The 14942-nt window shown below is 42.3% G+C and overlaps 1 protein-coding gene across 3 annotated transcripts in view; it reads left to right on the top strand.

Moving 5' to 3' along the window:
- ARHGEF12 (Rho guanine nucleotide exchange factor 12) overlaps positions 1 to 14942 on the top strand; it is a 94134-nt gene that overhangs the window by 66349 nt on the left and 12843 nt on the right. For all 3 annotated transcript variants that reach the window (XM_081172442.1, XM_081172441.1, XM_081172443.1), the window contains 7 exons: positions 774 to 899; positions 1779 to 1893; positions 2804 to 2904; positions 3120 to 3197; positions 5011 to 5086; positions 5441 to 5608; positions 6676 to 6763. In XM_081172442.1, the coding sequence (XP_081028568.1) occupies positions 774 to 899; positions 1779 to 1893; positions 2804 to 2904; positions 3120 to 3197; positions 5011 to 5086; positions 5441 to 5608; positions 6676 to 6763 (752 nt within the window). The remainder of the gene's footprint in view (positions 1 to 773; positions 900 to 1778; positions 1894 to 2803; positions 2905 to 3119; positions 3198 to 5010; positions 5087 to 5440; positions 5609 to 6675; positions 6764 to 14942) is intronic.

The raw sequence follows: 14942 nt of genomic DNA on the forward strand, positions 1-14942 counted from the left end.
CAAGTTATAAATTCCTTCATCAGTTTTGCAGATTAACCCCCCTTTTATTCCAAGAAGAATCAAGATCTTATATGGCTTATTAAAACTATTGTCAGACTACATTCCTGAGACAAGACTTTTATCATAGAAATTCTAGGTAGGCATGTGCTAGTAATGGCATTCAGCAAGCTATAGTTACCCTAACCCCACCATGATACCACCCAAAAATAAGTAGCCCCCATATCTACTTGGCATTAAATTACTTTCTATATCACCATTTATTAAGTTTTACATGGGCCATTCTTCACAGGAATCCAAAACTTAAACCATAACATGAATTCCTTCTTCCAATTTTTTATGTGAAAAGATGGACCAATGGTGAGAACTGGGAATAGGGGCTATAGAAGGCTGTTCTTCTGAGGTACAGTGGTACCTCAGGTTACAGACGCTTCAGGTTACAGACTCCGCTAACCCAGAAATAGTACCTCGGGTTAAGAACTTTGCTTCAGGATGAGAACAGAAATAGTGCTCCGGTGGCGCAGCGGCAGCAGGAGGCCCCATTAGCTAAAGTGGTGCTTCAGGTTAAGAACAGTTTCAGGTTAAGTACGGACCTCCGGAACGAATTGAGTACTTAACCCAAGGTACCACTGTACTACTCGGCCGTATTTTGGATACATTTTTGACAACATCTCCTTTGTTAACAGAATAACAGGGCATGCTAGTTTTTATGTCATTATATGACCTTTCGTGCTTTGTGCTTTGCTACATTTGGTTCCCTTGGTTTCTTGTCTCAGTTCAGTGGAGCAGGGGAGGAGAAAATGAAACAAGCCACTGGCACTTTCTGTAGCAACCAGCCCTTTGCTCTGGAGGTGATCAAGTCACGGCAGAAAAAGGACTCTCGCTTCCAGACTTTTGTCCAGGTAATTTTGATTGTTATAAATCTAGCTTATACCTGCTAGAGGACCGGTACACGTAGATTAGGATAAACCAATGTGGATTGGTTTTTTTACTGCCATCTTTGGTAGAAGAATCTTAATCCTAAATGCTGTGCGGAATACGCCAATCTCTGATTTCAGACCAAATGGGAGTTGGTCTGTACAGTACAGTGAACTAGAAGATACCCAAGACATTCCTTTGGTGAGCTTAGCAAGTCAGAGGATGTGCTACCCAGCTTGCACTGCTCCACGTCAAGCGTGTGAGATGGCAGGACCCATTTAGATGGACTTGAAGACTGTCCAATACATCTAGTCTGCAGGCACTTAAGTTCTCAGTTCCCAAAGTAGGACTTCACAAGATGCTCTTAGAAGTGTGAAATGTTAGTTATCTTAAACTAGAGTAAGCGTAGCACTCCTTGTTGAGCAATGAGGGGAGATGTGGTGGGGTTTATGCCATCCATTACTGAGGAAAAGCCTTTTCACATTGGTTGGAATGTCTGGCAATTTGGAAGCAGTGTGAGTTCTGAAAAATGTGTAGTGCATTTTCTCCATGGCACTAAAGACTAAGACGGCTCCTCTTTAAGTAGGTGACTGAGATTGATTGCTGATGATATCAGGTCCATATGAAGTAATGAGGGAAGGAAGCCACCGCCAGTTTTTGTGATGAGCCTTTCCTCTATATAATTGCCCAGTACAACAGGGCTGTGTTGTCTGTCTGATAAATCTTAGCGTTCCTTGACTTGTATTTAATTGCCAAAAATGTGAGCCAGCAAGACATTTATATGATGAATAGACAGTACACATTCAGGTAATTATGGCCTTAATAAAAATGACAAATGCTGTTGTTATGCTGTTTAAATTTAGGATGCTGAGAGCAATCCACTCTGTCGCCGACTGCAGCTGAAAGATATAATTCCCACTGAGATGCAGAGGCTGACCAAATATCCCCTTCTGCTGGATAACATTGCAAAGTACACAGGTACCATATAGCTCTTTCAATTAGTGAGTGGTTGGGACTTCAGCAGCTGCAAAAGAACAATTTGGGTTTCAAAAGGAACCTGACATCCATGACTCACTCTATTCAGTACCGTCAGTCCCTGCCCCTAACGTATTGCCACTTTTCCTCTTTCAAGTGCCAAATGTCTTTCTCTGAATTGGGGAGGTAAACTACTTTCCCTTGGTCAATAAAAATGTAATTCAAAAATTATTAAATTCTGCTGAAATAATTGTAAAGCATCCCTGTGAGTTTACTTGGGATGGAAGAACTATGAGTGCTTTGTTTTGTCATTGCTATTGCTGCCTTTCTATATTCTTAATTGCTGTAGCATGCATGAAACAGAACCTTGCTAAATTTTGGTTAAAAGTGCATCTGTGTAATACTATGTAATACTTTTATGGGGGCTCATCAACCTGTAAAGGTAGCCCATCTTAGGAAAAGGAAAACTGATCCTAAACCTCTGCTACCTTGCAGCTATACTCATTCATGAGAGAGGCTTCAGAACTTAACATTTGACTTCACCCCCAGAGATGCACTCCTTTTCTCATGTCAATAACAGATGATATGTGTTGTTCACAGCTTGTCCTAATAGCAGGGTTGAGATTCTTGAGAGTGAGCTATACAGTATACAGCTCTCATTTGACGCCAACAATGTACATGACGTGTGCTAATGATATGTTAGGAAACACAGCAGTGACTTTTTGTCACACTTCTAGATCTTTTAAGTTGTAACATGAGAAGGAGGCATAGTAATCAGAGAATATTATATACACAGTCAGCATAATGCTCTTTTTTATTGTTAATTGAGTCAAGTAGAATGTGACAACTTCTACATGTACCTTTGTGGACTATTCTCTGGAGACAACTGTCTTGATCACTGTTTCATTTCTAGAACAACCTGGGGAGAAAGAGAAAGTGAAGAAAGCAGCAGATCACTGTCGGCAGATCCTCAATTATGTGAACCAAGCTGTCAAAGAAGCAGAAAATAAGCAGGTGAGAGGAAGGGGGAGGTCCATGGGTCTGGGTCTGGAGAAGCTAAGAGTGAGAGGTGCTGCCGTGGTGTGTAATATCCATAGCAAGAGGATGGAGACAACATATGTGCAACTGTCCTCCTAAAGGGATCCCAAATTGAGATCAAGTGCTGTTGCCTGGATGCAGCCATTTAGTCATGTCAATGTAATTGGCTTAATTTTCTCTTTCATGTATAGCATTTGGAAGACTACCAGCGCCGTCTTGATTTGTCCTACTTGAAGCAGTTGGAGGGCCCTATGCTGGATGAATTCAGGGTGAGTGGAAACATTGTGAGACGAGCCCTGTCAATTTCATCAGATTTTAATATATTCTTAGATCCTTTTGCCACCAGCTCCACCTCCAGAGTCACCACATACAATATTTGTAGCCTATGGAATGTACTGGTGGTGGTGCTTGCATCTTGCATGAAGCTTCATATTCCCTGGAGTTATTACTTACTATTGTTTTTCTCCTGCAAAATCTTTAGACTTTCAGCTTCTTGCTGCTCCTCATTTTGTAAGCTCTATTAGACTTCCATATTTTATTTCATTATTTTATTTTATTTTATTTATTTATTATTAAATTTCTAACCCACCTTTCTTTCCAAAGGAGCATAGAGTTTTCGTGTTAGCTGACAGTAGTTGGTTTTTGACCTTTATTACCTGCCCAATATGGAATCTCTTAGTGAAGAGTAGGGAAGGGGTTGATTTAATATCAGTCAATGATACAAGGCCCACCAGTTAAAACACAGAGATCTGTTAGGTTTTGCTATGCATTGTATTGACAAAAATAAAGGCATGAAGTTTCATCTGATCAAGTGCTTTTTTCTAACCCATAAAAGACCAGCAGCGCTTTAATGAATTAAGTAACTTTTAAGCCAGTCAGCTGACTTGCACTGTGGGATATACATGTGCAGCCATGTTATAAAAATTCCTATAAGTACTCTCCAGGAATATGTTTCTTTAATTGTTCATTTCTAAGAATCTCGGAATTACTTAGGTTCATGCATGTTCTGAAATTCAGAGTCTATCATTCAGTAGCTTGTAATACCATGAAGTTTAAAATTCTACCAGAAAAGTACTACAGACTGTAAACTGTGATATAAAGAATTCAAGGTGATCATGAAATGTTAAGTTTGTGATGGCAGTGCTTGAAAGGTCAGAAAGGAAGGGCTCATAAAAATTCTATTTTACATGCATAACGTCTCAGTATTGGAAACTTTCAGGTGCGTGACAGGCATTGAGAACTTACATGACCTTGCAAGTACCTATATATTTGTAACCCCTGTTGGTTAATTTTCGTGCTTTTGATTTATAGGCTGTCATATTCATAGGACCAAGGGTGGGCTATGGAAGTTTGGTGAATCAGCAGTTTAATTTGCAGATTTGTGATATGACGAAAGATGATAGGGCCCCCAAATAGATGGTTCTACTGACTGACTGTCCTTTGTTTGTTATGAAAATGACTAGAGCAGAGCCTTGGGTTCATGTCCTACCCTCCCCTCTTTGGGCATAAAGGGAGAAGATTAGAAACTTATACAGTAGTTCTAGTTTATGACAAACCATAGTTTGCTGCATGTGGCCAAAAGAACAAATTATGGTTTTCCATAAGCTAGAAGCAAAAGCTCCCTTCATGTAATGTAGTGGAAGGGGGAAATGTGGAAGCCCAGTGGTTGCAACTGCTTCTGTAACTGAAAGTCATGGTTTGTCATTTTTGGTGAATGGAGCCTTTGTACAGACTAGGGAAACCTTTCCACTCCAATCGTTATACTAGAATTTGATAGGTAGGCATAGGAATTCTAAATGTTAACTATCTGATATCAAAATATTCAAGAAGTCCTGCATCTGGCAAAGTGAACAATAGCTCATGAAGGCTCTTGTTACAATTTATCTGAATAGTCTTTGAGGTGCCCCGGGTTTTGAGTTGCTTGGGGCTATACTCCAGCCTTTTAACTGGGTACTGCTTTTCGTTTTCACATTATTAATGTTCAACTGTCATAGTCTGAAAGATTTCCACTATGGAGTCCTCCAGTCAGTATTGGTGAACCTCCTGTGAATGGTGCTTTTTTGCTCTGTATTATGTTGACAGAATTTGGATTTAACCAAGAAGAAGATGATCCATGAAGGGCCTCTGACGTGGAAGGTGAATCGGGACAAGACAATTGGTAATCATGTATATAATGTTGACAGGCTTTTTGTGAGATTTTTAAGTAGAAGGGGAAAATTAGGAGGTGCACCTGCACAAGTTAGCTACTAACAATAATGTATGTAGGCTTCTTGAAGCTGATTAAGCTATTTCTGGGCATTTTGGAATGGGTTGGAGGATCATTAAGATTATGCAAGGACACAGCAGTGATATGCAAGATGAGTAAATCCCCTCTGTAGTTCCAAGGTGAATTATTTGCATGCCTTGCTGAGAGAGCACACTGCTGATTATTGTCTCTGCGTGGGTTTGCCGTCTATGTGCCACAGAGAGTGATCAGTAACCCATTCCTGACTGCCCTTATAACCCACTGCAGATCTCTACACGCTGCTGTTGGAGGATATTCTGGTGCTTTTACAGAAGCAAGATGATAGACTGGTGCTGAGATGTCACAGCAAGATCCTGGCTTCTGCTGCAGAGTGCAAGCATATATTCAGCCCTGTCATCAAACTGAATACGGTGCTGGTTCGCCAGGTGGCCACAGGTTAGTGCAGCTCCGAGGGCCAGATGGTGGCAGAAGAAAGATGCTTTCAGGAAGGTAGTTTTGTCTAACAGAGCCATTGCTCAGGTGGAAAAAATGAGTCTACACTGAACTAGAGCTGCAGATCTGATTACAGTCTGCTTATGCATCCTTGTAACTGGATCAAGCCTGAACGGCACAGGGAAATTGTATGAGAACGTTTCCCACCTCTCCGTGTTCCCCACAATCAGTGCCTTGAAGCAAGATTGTGTCTGTTGGGATGAGCCTAATGTTATCTCATTCTGCTTTTGAAACTTTGCCGAAGTATGCCTGCCTAAGCTTGGAACAGCTTTGCTGTTAGCTACATCTACTGTGTTGTATCATTTAGGTAGCTCCAACATTTACTTCCCAAAGCACTCCTTTAGTTTTCTGTCCTCACAGTAATGATGTGAGTAGGTCACTGGTATTTCCTGTTTATTATTTTCCAAGGCCACATAATGAATCCATTGGTAAATATCAGACTTGAAGCTCATTCTTCCAGGTGCAAGCCCAACTTTCTATCCAGTTTACCATACTTTCTAGAAACGTGACACCCCTGGGTCCTAGATTTGCTTGTTAATTGCATTAATTTAGGGTGCATGACTGCAACTTATATGTGCTTATTATTGTTCATCAGTTAGTTTAGAGTGTGTCTGCTTTGTTCATACCAGGAGGAACAGTCTCTGTTCAAATGTATTGTTTCGGACAGTATGGCCAGACAACACTATGGTCTTATTGTTTTTGTTGGAAATAACATAGCTGGATTAAACACCAGTGTGCACTCAGTGTATATCCACCCTGCATATTTGAACAGAGCAGACACTCCAGTAATATTTCTTCTTGGGAATTCAAGAAGTCAATATAGGGAGCAGTAACATTGCTCTGCCATCAATTTTTGAGCACTAGAAATGAAATCCCATCCTGTATTCATGCAGTTCTTTGTGTGAGTTCTCCTCCCCAGCCCTAGCTACAGTACATGCCTTCTGATTTCTAGGTAAAACAAAACAAGACAAGATGCCATCAGATTTAACTTGTTCTGTATTTCCCCCCAGATAACAAAGCCTTCTTTGTCATCTCCATGTCAGAGAATGGAGCCCAGATATATGAATTGGTGGCACAGACGGTTTCTGAAAAGACTGTGTAAGTGAGCTTGGCAGTCATCGCCAATGCAGTGTGCTTATCATTTTCTAAGGAGGGAGATAAATCTTGTGTTCCGGATCTATGAAGCAGCTTCCCACTCAAAGTAGTATAGCTGTTTTTAGAATTCCTGATTTTCCCCTCTTTACAGCCTCTGGGTTAATGCTCTAAACTCCTCTCCAGCCAGGAAGAATGGGGCATATACTTAGAGGGATTCAACTGGTCTACAGCATTGGAGCCTACATAGCTTACCCATCTGTAGAGCTGGCCTTGGTTGTAAGATTAAGTCAGCAACACCTCCAAACTTAGATGGTTGAATACCTTGTATCTGGTTACATTTAGTAATGATTCAAATAGAGAGATATGATGCTTGCTTTCAGTGAGATATAATGTTGGACAACCTGTTTCTTTTTTCCTAAAATAAAGAGCTTGCAGGGCAGCAGCTGAAGGAGGAGCAAAAGGGTTTTCTTGTGTGTGTGTTTATTTGTGGCTGATTAGCTGCTCTCCCTGTGCAAAGGTAAGAGGGGGCAGGGTTTCTGTTGAGTCAGGTGATTAGCTGTGGGAGGAGCTTATCAGAGCTTGCAGGGCAGCAGCTGAAGGAGGAGCAAAAGGGTTTTCTTGTGTGTGTGTTTCTTTGTGGCTGATTAGCTGCTCTCCCTGTGCAAAGGTCAGGGGGCAGGGTTCGCAGTTTGATCCATCTTTTAGATTTAGGGGAGCTAGCCTCAAACGTTTGTTGCGGGAGACCTAGGTTTTTTTGGGGGGGTTATTTGTCCTGTCTTCACGCTTTTTAAGATGGAGGACCACTGTAGCCACCCCCAACGACACGTTTTCAAGATGGAGGGTGAGGGAACAGCTGCAGTCGCCTGCGGTTGCTGCGCAATGTTTGCCATCTTGCCAAAGGTTGCAGGCAGCTTTACCTGCAGCAATTGTATGTTGATTGCCCTCTTAGAAGACAAAGTCCAGCAACTGGAGGAACGTATAGCTACGCTCCAAAGAATTAGAGAGCTGGAGCTCTTCTTGGAAGCAACAGAGAACACTGTCTCCACCAAGGAGGAGACAGTGGACACCCCTGAGAAGGAGGCTAGTTCACCAACACAGGTGCCAGATATATGGAGAAACGTGACTCAAAGAAGTAGGAGGCCCAGGGTTTGCTCTGATTGTTTAGAAATACACAATCACTTTGAAGTCCTCTCCCCTAGCATGGAAGACAAAGAACAGGCTCCATTTGAGGATCTCTCCCTCATTACAGTCGATCAGGTATATGAAGACGAGCAGCAAAGTCAGTCCTCAAGGAATGTGCAGGCGACCTTGGAACGGACAGCTCACGGAAGAACCCCGACCAAACCTAAGAGGAGGCGTGTAGTGGTGATAGGGGATTCCCTACTGAGGGGAACAGAAGCAGTGATCTGTGGGACTGACAAGATGTCTCGGAAGGTGTGCTGTCTCCCCGGAGCTAAGATCCAAGATGTAACTGAACAAGGAAGGAATGCAAGGAATCATAAAACCCACTGACAAATACCCCTTCCTCTTGGTTCATGCAAGCAATAGCCTCCAGAAGATCAAAAGAGACTACGAGGCTCTGGGCAGGAAATTGAAGCAATTAAATCCACAAATTATCATCTCATCTGTCCTCCCAGTTGAACGACGTGGCCCAGGGAGAGAGGGAAAAATAGTGGAAGTGAACAGCTGGCTTCGCAAATGGTGTAAACAGGAACGGTTTGGATTCTTAGATCACGGACTGCAGTTTCTTGAAGATGGACTTCTGGCAAGCGATGGGCTGCACCTCACAACGGTTGGGAGGAATGTTTTTGCCAAAAATCTCAGAAACCTCATCAGGAGGGCTTTAAACTAACTAATGTGGGGGAGGGAGACAGTGCTCCTGAAGGTAGGAGTCTATCAGTTGATGAAGATGATCATCCAAATGTCATAGACCAAATGGAGCAAACAGCACGCAGACCTAGTGGTGGGAGGAAAAAAATCCTTAAATAAGAGACACGGGGGAATGATTAATGGACTTCAATGTCTGTACACTAATGCGCAAAGCATGGGAAATAAACAAGATGAGCTTGAGCTCTTGGTACAGCAAACTAAATATGACATAATAGGCATCACTGAAACCTGGTGGGATAAGTCCCACAATTGGAATGTAATAATGGAGGGATACAATCTATTTCAGAGAAACAGACCAGACAAGGAGGAGGAGTGGCGTTATATGTCAGGGATGTGTATACCTGTGAAGAGATCCAAGATTTAGAACCTCAAAGCCAAAGTGAGAGCATTTGGGTCAAAATTAAGGGAGAGAAGAATAACAGAGACCTCATTGTGGGAGTTTACTATAGATCCCCAAGCCAAACGGAGGACATAGATGATGCCTTCCTGGAACAGATGGCCAAGCATGCAAAAGGAAGGGAGATAGTAGTAATGGGGGACTTCAGTTACCCGGATATTTGTTGGATGTCAAACTCAGCCAAGAGAATAAGGTCAAACAGATTCCTCACTGGCCTTGCAGACAACTTCATTGTCCAGAAAGTGGGAGAAGCAACAAGAGAAACAGCCATTTTAGATCTGGTCCTAACCAATGTTGATGACCTGGTTAGTGGGGTAGAAGTGGAAGGATCATTAGGCGCGAGTGATCATGCTCTTCTGAAGTTTACTATACAGCGGAAAGGAGCAGCCAAGCATACTAGGACTCAATTTCTTGACTTTAAGAAAGCCGACTTCATAAAACTTAGGGAAGTGCTGGGTGAGATCCCATGGATAGTAATACTAAAAGCAAAGGGAGTTCATGATGGCTGGGAGTTTGTTAAGAGGGAGATAGTAAAAGCACAACTTCAGGCAATACCAATGAGACAGAAACATGGAAGGTGCCTAAAGAAGCCAGGGTGGCTATCTAAAGAACTTTTAACTGAGTTAAGATTAAAAAAGGATGTGTACAAAAAATGGAAAAGGGGGGAACCACCAAAGAGGAATTCAAACAAATAGCCAGCACATGTAGACACAAAGTCAAAAAAACTAAAGCACAGAATGAACTCAGGCTTGCTAGAGAGATTAAAAGCAACAAAAAAGGCTTTTATGGGTATGTCCATAGCAAAAGGAAGAACAAAGAAACAGTGGGGTCACTCAGAGGAGAAGATGGTGAAATGCAAGCAGGGGACACAGAAAGGGCTGAACTCCTCAATGCCTTCTTTGCCTCAGTCTTCTCCGATAAAGAAAACAATGCCCGACCTGAAGAATTTGGAGCAAATGATCCAGCAGAGGAAACACAGCCCAGAATAACTAAGGAGATACAACAAGAATACTTGGCTAGTTTAGATGTATTCAAGTCTCCAGGGCCAGATGAACTGCATCCAAGAGTATTAAAAGAACTGGCAGATGTGATCTCAGAACCACTGGCAGTCATCTTTGAGAATTCCTGGAGAACAGGCGAAGTCCCGGCAGACTGGAAGAGGGCAAATGTTGTCCCTATTTTCAAAAAGGGGAAAAGAGAGGACCCAAATAATTATTGCCCAGTCAGTCTGACATCAATACCAGGGAAGATTCTGGAGCAGATCATTAAGCAAACAGTCCGTGAGCACCTAGAAAGGAATGCTGTGATCACCAATAGTCAGCATGGATTTCTGAAAAATAAGTCATGTCAGACGAACCTGATCTCGTTTTTTGACAGAATTACAAGCCTGGTAGATGAAGGGAACGCAGTGGATGTAGCCTACCTTGATTTCAGCAAGGCATTCGACAAGGTGCCCCATGATATTCTTGTAAAGAAGCTGGTAAAATGCGGACTTGACTATGCTACCACTCAGTGGATTTGTAACTGGCTGACTGACTGAACCCAAAGGGTGCTCATCAATGGTTCCTCTTCATCCTGGAGAAGAGTGACTAGTGGGGTGCCACAGGGTTCTGTCTTGGGCCCGGTCTTATTCAACATCTTTATCAATGACTTGGATGATGGACTCAAGGGCATCCTGATCAAATTTGCAGATGACACCAAACTGGGAGGGGTGGCTAACACCCCAGAGGACAGGATCACACTTCAAAACGACCTTGACAGATTAGAGAACTGGGCCAAAACAAACAAGATGAACTTTAACAGGGAGAAATGTAAAGTATTGCACTTGGGCAAAAAAAATGAGAGGCACAAATACAAGATGGGTGACACATGGCTTGAGAGCAGTACATGTGAAAAGGATCTAGGAGTCTTGGTTGACCACAAACTTGACATGAGCCAACAGTGTGACGCGGCAGCTAAAAAAGCCAATTCAATTCTGGGCTGCATCAATAGGAGTATAGCATCTAGATCAAGGGAAGTAATAGTGCCACTGTATTCTGCTCTGGTCAGACCTCACCTGGAGTACTGTGTCCAGTTCTGGGCACCACAGTTCAAGAAGGACACTGACAAACTGGAACGTGTCCAGAGGAGGGCAACCAAAATGGTCAAAGGCCTGGAAACGATGCCTTATGAGGAACGGCTAAGGGAGCTGGGCATGTTTAGCCTGGAGAAGAGGAGGTTAAGGGGTGATATGATAGCCATGTTCAAATATATAAAAGGATGTCACATAGAGGAGGGAGAAAGGTTGTTTTCTGCTGCTCCAGAGAAGCGGACACGGAGCAATGGATCCAAACTACAAGAAAGAAGATTCCACTTAAACATTAGGAAGAACTTCCTGACAGTAAGAGCTGTTTGACAGTGGAATTTGCTGCCAAGGAGTGTGGTGGAGTCTCCTTCTTTGGAGGTGTTTAAGCAGAGGCTTGACAACCATATGTCAGGAGTGCTTTGATGGTGTTTCCTCCTTGGCAGGGGGTTGGACTCGATGGCCCTTGTGGTCTATTCCAACTCTGTGATTCTATGATTCTATGAAATGAGCTAGTATAAATGCCATCTTCTTGCTTTGTGGTCTTCTAGGACTTCTGTCTCAATTGACTGAAAAGCAGGGTGCAGGGTACAATCTTCAAGCTAGAAGTCTTGATGAAACTGCACAATTTGCTGTTTCTGCTGCATTTTGTGCCCTGCAGTAAATTATGCAAGGTTAAAAGGACAGCTTTTTTCTGGGCAAAAGTGGTCTAGCCTGCTTATAGAAATTTTGAAGTCTTGGCATGTCCCCACCTTTTCTTTAAAACTGTTACAGCTAAGAGAGAGAAGGGAGACTCTTAGAAAATTTGTCAGCTTCAGGGAGTTGGTAGTGATCCAAACCTCTTGCTGTTTGTTTTAATAGTCCTCAAGTCTTGTATAGCAGAAAATTGTCATTTCCTCTTTCTGCATGGTGTTTTAATTAAGAGTTTGTTTAGAAGGTCAGGGATTCCAGAAGTGACTATGCCATACTGATTTAAATACATACATACATACATACATACATACATGCATGCATACTATCTTAAGACATGGGGAAATTGAGGGCATCTCATAAATTTTGCTCCTCGTCTTTGGTAATTCCCTGGTCGTTGTTTGCTTTCATTGAATTATATACTCTCTCCTTATTTTACTGTAATCTTCTCAGAAGAATCCATTATATTACAGTACAATTTTACAAGATCATATTTATATGCATTTAAAAAGCCTGACTCTGTTATTATCAAATATATTTCCTGAAGCAAATTTAAGTAGCTGAAATCACCACCATGTGTTGAATGCTATGTCAATTATGTTCCATCCGCCTAACAGTACCATACAATGCAGCCTATAATGTGGTTGGGGTGGGTGAGTGGGAGGTTTCTGCCAGCTTCTCTAATTGAATACTTTCTCATACTTTCTGTTTCTGAACTCACCTCTATGTAGCATGAGAGATGATAGCTCGGCTGTTATTTACAAGGCTCCTTTCTCCTGACTCAAATCCTGTTTTCACAGAGGACTGTTCTTTCAGCCACTAATTAACACCTTTGAAGCAAATCCCAAAGGTGGAGGGGGAACTAACATTGCAGAACAGTTATGTCAACAGACCACAGCTTTGCTTTCAGAATTTCCTTTCCCATGTTACTTGTTTTATTATTATTTCTTTGATTTTTATCCTGCCCTTCCTCCTGGACAAGCCCAGGGCAGCAGAAGCAGCAATGGCAAAACATTACAAAAAACAAAACCCTGCTACTAAACACAATTTAAAAACATTTGTAAAAACATTCTTAACCAGTGATCTCATGGGTGCCAAGGACAGTGTGTTTCAGCTGCCAAATGTTTGGGCAAAGAGGAATATTTTAAATTTTCTCCTGAAAGTCAGTAATGAAGGAAACAGACACATCTCACTAGGGAGGGCATTCTACAAGTGGGGAACTGCTGCTAATAAGTTCCTCTCAGGGGTACTGCCAACTGAGTAACCCACCAACAAAGCCTCGCATGCTGAGTCCAAGATGATGGTTAGTACTTTCCCCAGTATTTTAGGTATTTTGCAGTGTTTGAAACTCCCATTGTTCTAGGCACCTTTTGCGACAGGGAATTTCATTAATGTGAGTAGTTTCTGCGCTCTGGGTGCAGTACTGCACCTAAGATTTCAGATTAAAACTGCCACTGCTGGAAGAAAAGGAGGACCTTTCTCAGTTTCCCAACTTCCAGCCACTCTCTGAAGACTGGAGAAGGGATCATCATAAGAATATTAGGGGTGCGGGCAGGAGAAGTATCGCTTTATTTATTTATTTATTTATTTGCAGTCTTCAGATGAGGACTAGACCATGTGAAAAATGAACATAAGATTTTAGCTGCAGCTCACTGATTTTCAGCTTTGTATTCTTGTTATAAAAAAGTGTGCCTAGACACTCTGTTGCAATGGCCATAATCTAAGTTTAAGGTGCCATTTAGCTCCTAGCTTTCATATCTCAGTTTTTAACATTGGTACTTTGGTCCCCAGCCATTTTGGGATTTATATGCTAGGAATAACATATTGAATTTGGCCCACTTGTAGCTCACTTGTAGCCAGTGCAGAACTTTCAGAACTGGTGACACATCATCCATCAGGCTACCCACTTACCAGCCTAGTAGCTGCATTCTAAACTTGCTGCTCCCATTGGATTGCACACAGCTGTTTACTGTAGTCCAAGTGGGAAGGCACCAGAGAATGGACAACGGAGGGCAAGTTATCCAGATCTAGGGAAAGCTGCAGCTGGCAAATACGTCTAAGCTTTCCTAGCCACAGAAGGCACTTGAGTTGGAATCCAGGGCTACTGCCAGTCTATGAAGCTCTTCCTTCAGGGGGAGTGTATCTTGTTTCAGGACAGGTTGTACACCTAATTCCCAGGCACAGGAACCACCCACCTACATCACATCCATCTCACCAGAATTCAGCCTCAGTTTATAAGCTGAGCCATTCACTACCTTCAGACCTTGGCCCAACACCTGCACAGCCTTTCCTAATTCAGATAGGATGGAGAGATAGAGCTGTGTGTCATCTGCATACCAATCACATTGTGCTCCAAATCCCCAGATGACAACTTTCAGTGGTTTCATATAGATGCTAAATAGCATAGGACACAGAATGGACCCATGTGGATTCCCATAGCCCAAAAGCCATAAAGCCAAGCAACAATCTCCTAGTACCACTTTCTCTTAGTGACCCTGCATGAAGGAGTGGTAGAACCACTATAATTAAGTACCTCCAACTCCTGCCTCCCTGAGTCATTCCAGACGAATACAATGAGCAGTGGCGTCAAAAACTGTCAAGCTGCCAAGGAGACCAGCAGGGTTGCACTCCCCCATCTCTCCTGATAGAGGTCATACAGGTTATGCCAGAGATTAAAATTATTCATGCAAGAGGCCCAAATGGGCCTTTTGTGTTGAGTGTCTTGGGATGTGCCTTGAATTTCTTTCCCTAATTGATAATGTTTCTTCCCACTCAATAGTTAATCCTGAATGGCATATTTAGTGGTTGCTCTTGCACACTAGACATATTTGGTGACTGTAACAGAGGATTTAGAGTTTAAAAGGCATATTCTGCAGCATCTTCATGTGCACACTGCAAATGTTCTGAAAAGGCGTGAGGAGCATTAATTATAAATTTAAAAAGTTTGCTGCAGAAAGAGAAATCTGCAAGTCTGTCTTTCCTACAGGCAATGTGCAATTAAAATGACTTCTTCTGTGTACCTAAAGATCTCAGCAGCCTGACAAGTTTTGTCTGTGTGTTTTTGTTCACCTACTTGGAATCTCAAATGGGCTATTAAGTTCTAAGTGCAGGAGTTAGAGGTATATGTTTGGGGATAGTTTCTG

The sequence above is a fragment of the Podarcis bocagei genome, assembly GCF_964188305.1.
Source record: "Podarcis bocagei genome assembly, chromosome: 15".
In the NCBI taxonomy this organism is placed as follows: Eukaryota; Metazoa; Chordata; class Lepidosauria; order Squamata; family Lacertidae; genus Podarcis; species Podarcis bocagei.